Below are 3,021 nucleotides of genomic sequence, written 5' to 3' on the forward strand. Positions count from 1 at the left end.
AAAAAAAAAAAAAAAGTTACCAAGGGCAAAGCGAAATGAGTGTTTGTAAAGCCCTAAAATAAGACAGGAGTCATAATCACCTAGGAAGTTTGTTTTTTTGACCTTGGCGTGTATTTTTCAAGACTTTGGAAGCAATAGCGAATTTGAGCGCTGTCTTCCCCGGTCCTGCGTTCATCGGTTGTCCTCCTGGAGCCCTCACCTCCTCCCCACTGCAAAGGTTTCACTATAAATAACATTGCTGGAAAGTCCGTCACGGATCAGCCGCTGCCTCGTCTTCGTGGCCTCGAAGACCTTCGTGGCCTCTGGTCCCATGCAGAGACAGACTAGCCAGGAGGGGGGAGGTAGAAACCAGGGGCACAGTATTGTTATTCTTCTGAATTTATCCTCTTCCTCTAAGCTGAACTGAGATTTCTCTGAAGACTACCTCCTTAATGAAGGGATCCAATTCCTGTATATATAGGAACAGACACAACTTAACTGAGACAAAACAATTTCAGGCCTGTTTGCTAATCAAGGGAAGCTTGTAAAATCGGAGGAGCTCCCTCCCCCCAGCCCCATCCAATAACACCGGGGTCCTTTGCCAGTTGTAGGCACTTAAGGTGATCCAGGTTTTAGGGGAGTTACTTTTTTTTGTTGTTGTTGTTCCTAGCTAGACAGAAGAGACTAATTAGCATCTTTGCTGAAAGAAAGGCTAGAGCATCATTTCAACAGTTATTTACTCTGCTTGGCCAGAGTCACTGGCCGCTGGCCAGACAGTCAACATACACACAGCTCAGAAGCAACTACGCAGGTGGTAGCTGGGCGACATAGGAGGGAAAGTTGAGGCTAGTGGGTGATTCACAGGAATTCTGCAGCTCTCTGAACTATTTTTTGCTTTTACTGTCTCATCTACTCATCAAAATGAGCAAAAGCCCCTTTTCCCTCCCTCGTAACTAAACACAATCTCTTCCTAAACAAGTCTGTGATATCTCTGCAAACCCTCGCAGTGCGGTTCGGGCTGCACAAGTGTTAGCAGGCATACCTCGGTCTGCAAGTCATTTTGCAGTTGATTCACAAGATAAGTTAGTCTGTTCATCAGGCCTCGGGATGAGTCACTTTCAGAAAATAGAAGTGGTCAAACTTGTAAGCATGCCACTTTTTGAGCACTCTCTCAGAACAGAGCCCCTTTCAAAATAAGATCTAAAGTGTTTACAGTGCAGGGATAACCGAGGAAGAATGCTGCTTAAGGATTTACAGATGGGAGCTTTTGAGGAAGCGCATTTTCTTCAAATGACAAGTCCTATATATACACACACTATACTTACTATAGCCCTTCTCCAGCATGTCTTTAAATCCCCAGTTTCCCCTAAGCAGCAATGTCTGGTGAGCACTGCGTAGTACCAATGTTACATTGCTCTCTAGACTTTGTGTGTAAGAGACACAAATAAGCAAGACTCTTGTGTATCTATTGATCTATGGCAGCTGCAGCACAATCAAACACCAGTGTTATGTGTATACAAGCTATACTCTGTGATTAAAGATCCATTAATAAACTGTTTGTGAGATATAATTATACATATTAAATGTGAAATGCAATCCACTTATGCAAGGTCTCTGACAAGTTGCACAGAATTCAGGAAGAGAGAGAAAGCGAGCAATGAATTGACTTCTTTCCCCGAGACTACTTGGTTTCCCTACTGCTACAACTGATGCTCCCAACCAGRATACCCTCGCTGACCTCTTCCCATCAGTGACATGGAAGAGGTCCAACTCACCTCTGGAGCAGCCTTTTGCACCCAGCCTGCATAAATCAGCACAAAGATCTCTCCTGTGATCGCATGACCCCCCAAACCACCCTTAGGAGGGGTGCAGACAGAATACAGAAACATGAGCTACCCAAATCAACTCCTGCCTGTGGGAGCATGTTATACAGAGGTGGATGCAGGTACCCCAAATGCCACCCAAGTGCTGGAGGTTGTGCTTTGTAGGTCCAAAATTCATACCTAAACATCTTACACAGCACACAAAGAGAGATAAGAGCTCTACCACAACAGTTAAAACAGGCCAATTTTGCATCAAGTGGGAAGCTGCCTACTAGTTAAAAATGCTAGGCATGGTAGGTATGAGGGAGGAAGCAGCACCTACAAGAGCCTACAAGAGATGCATCCATCCACTCCAGATACCACATCTAGAACCCTTTTCCTAAAGAGAGATGCCTACCGGCAGTATTTGAAATAACTGAATGGGACTCATTCTTACTAGAACATGACTCCTGCCCACCACCGTTGTTCCCAAGTGTTTGGGGTACACAGCCAGGGCATAGGAGACCCTTCCCAATCAAACTGTTCCATCCCACATTCCCAGCCTTCCCAGAGTGCCCTCATCACCAGACTGTGACCCCAGAGCAGGGCCAGCCGTGTTCACATATCTGCTTGAACCTAGGTTACTACCGCAGTGCGACAGGAGACCTAAGACCTCATGGGTGGACCTAGATGTGTTGTCCCAAACAGATGGGCTGCTAGTAAAAACAACCATCCTTCTACAGCCTGATTTGGACACTACGTAGGGACAAGTTCTGCACTCAGGCCTATTTCTGATTTTGAGCAATGACAATTTAATAGTATGCTTCACAAAGAAATAGCTTTTGTTTTAATAAACATGTGCTGCATGTCCCCACAATCATGGCCTGTACAATGTATAACACCCACCTCAATATGGTCTTTGACRATTGCATACAAAAAACAAGGCCATGGAAACATCAGGGGCACATGCAACTACAGAAATAAAGTGKGATACCAGGTAGAATGAGTCTGATGTAGAAAAGAAGGCCTCAGGTTAATGAGCCTGTCACCATCTTAGGAAAACGCATCATAAACAAAGTCTGTTCAAATTCTTTCAGTGAAGCAGAGAAATGCAGACCTTTTCTAGAAACCAACATGAAATACGAACTTGAGAACATCAGAACCAGTTGTTCCTCTGATGATGCAGCTGGGGCTGAACTACACAATTTGTCAGAGAACTAAAACAGATAATCTCAGAAGA

General features: G+C 44.7%; 1 protein-coding gene across 1 annotated transcript in view; it reads right to left on the reverse strand.

Moving 5' to 3' along the window:
• Nucleotides 1-312, reverse strand: part of CBFB (core-binding factor subunit beta) — a 44,578-nt gene extending 44,266 nt beyond the window's left edge. Inside the window, exon 1 of the mRNA XM_085301136.1 lies at nt 200-312. Within this exon, the coding sequence (XP_085157262.1) occupies nt 200-312 (113 nt within the window). The remainder of the gene's footprint in view (nt 1-199) is intronic.
• Between the last annotated feature and the right edge of the window lie 2,709 nt (nt 313-3,021).

Source organism: Rhea americana, unplaced genomic scaffold, assembly GCF_003343005.1.
Source record: "Rhea americana isolate MKP2758 unplaced genomic scaffold, rheAme1 scaffold_172, whole genome shotgun sequence".
NCBI lineage: Eukaryota > Metazoa > Chordata > Aves > Rheiformes > Rheidae > Rhea > Rhea americana.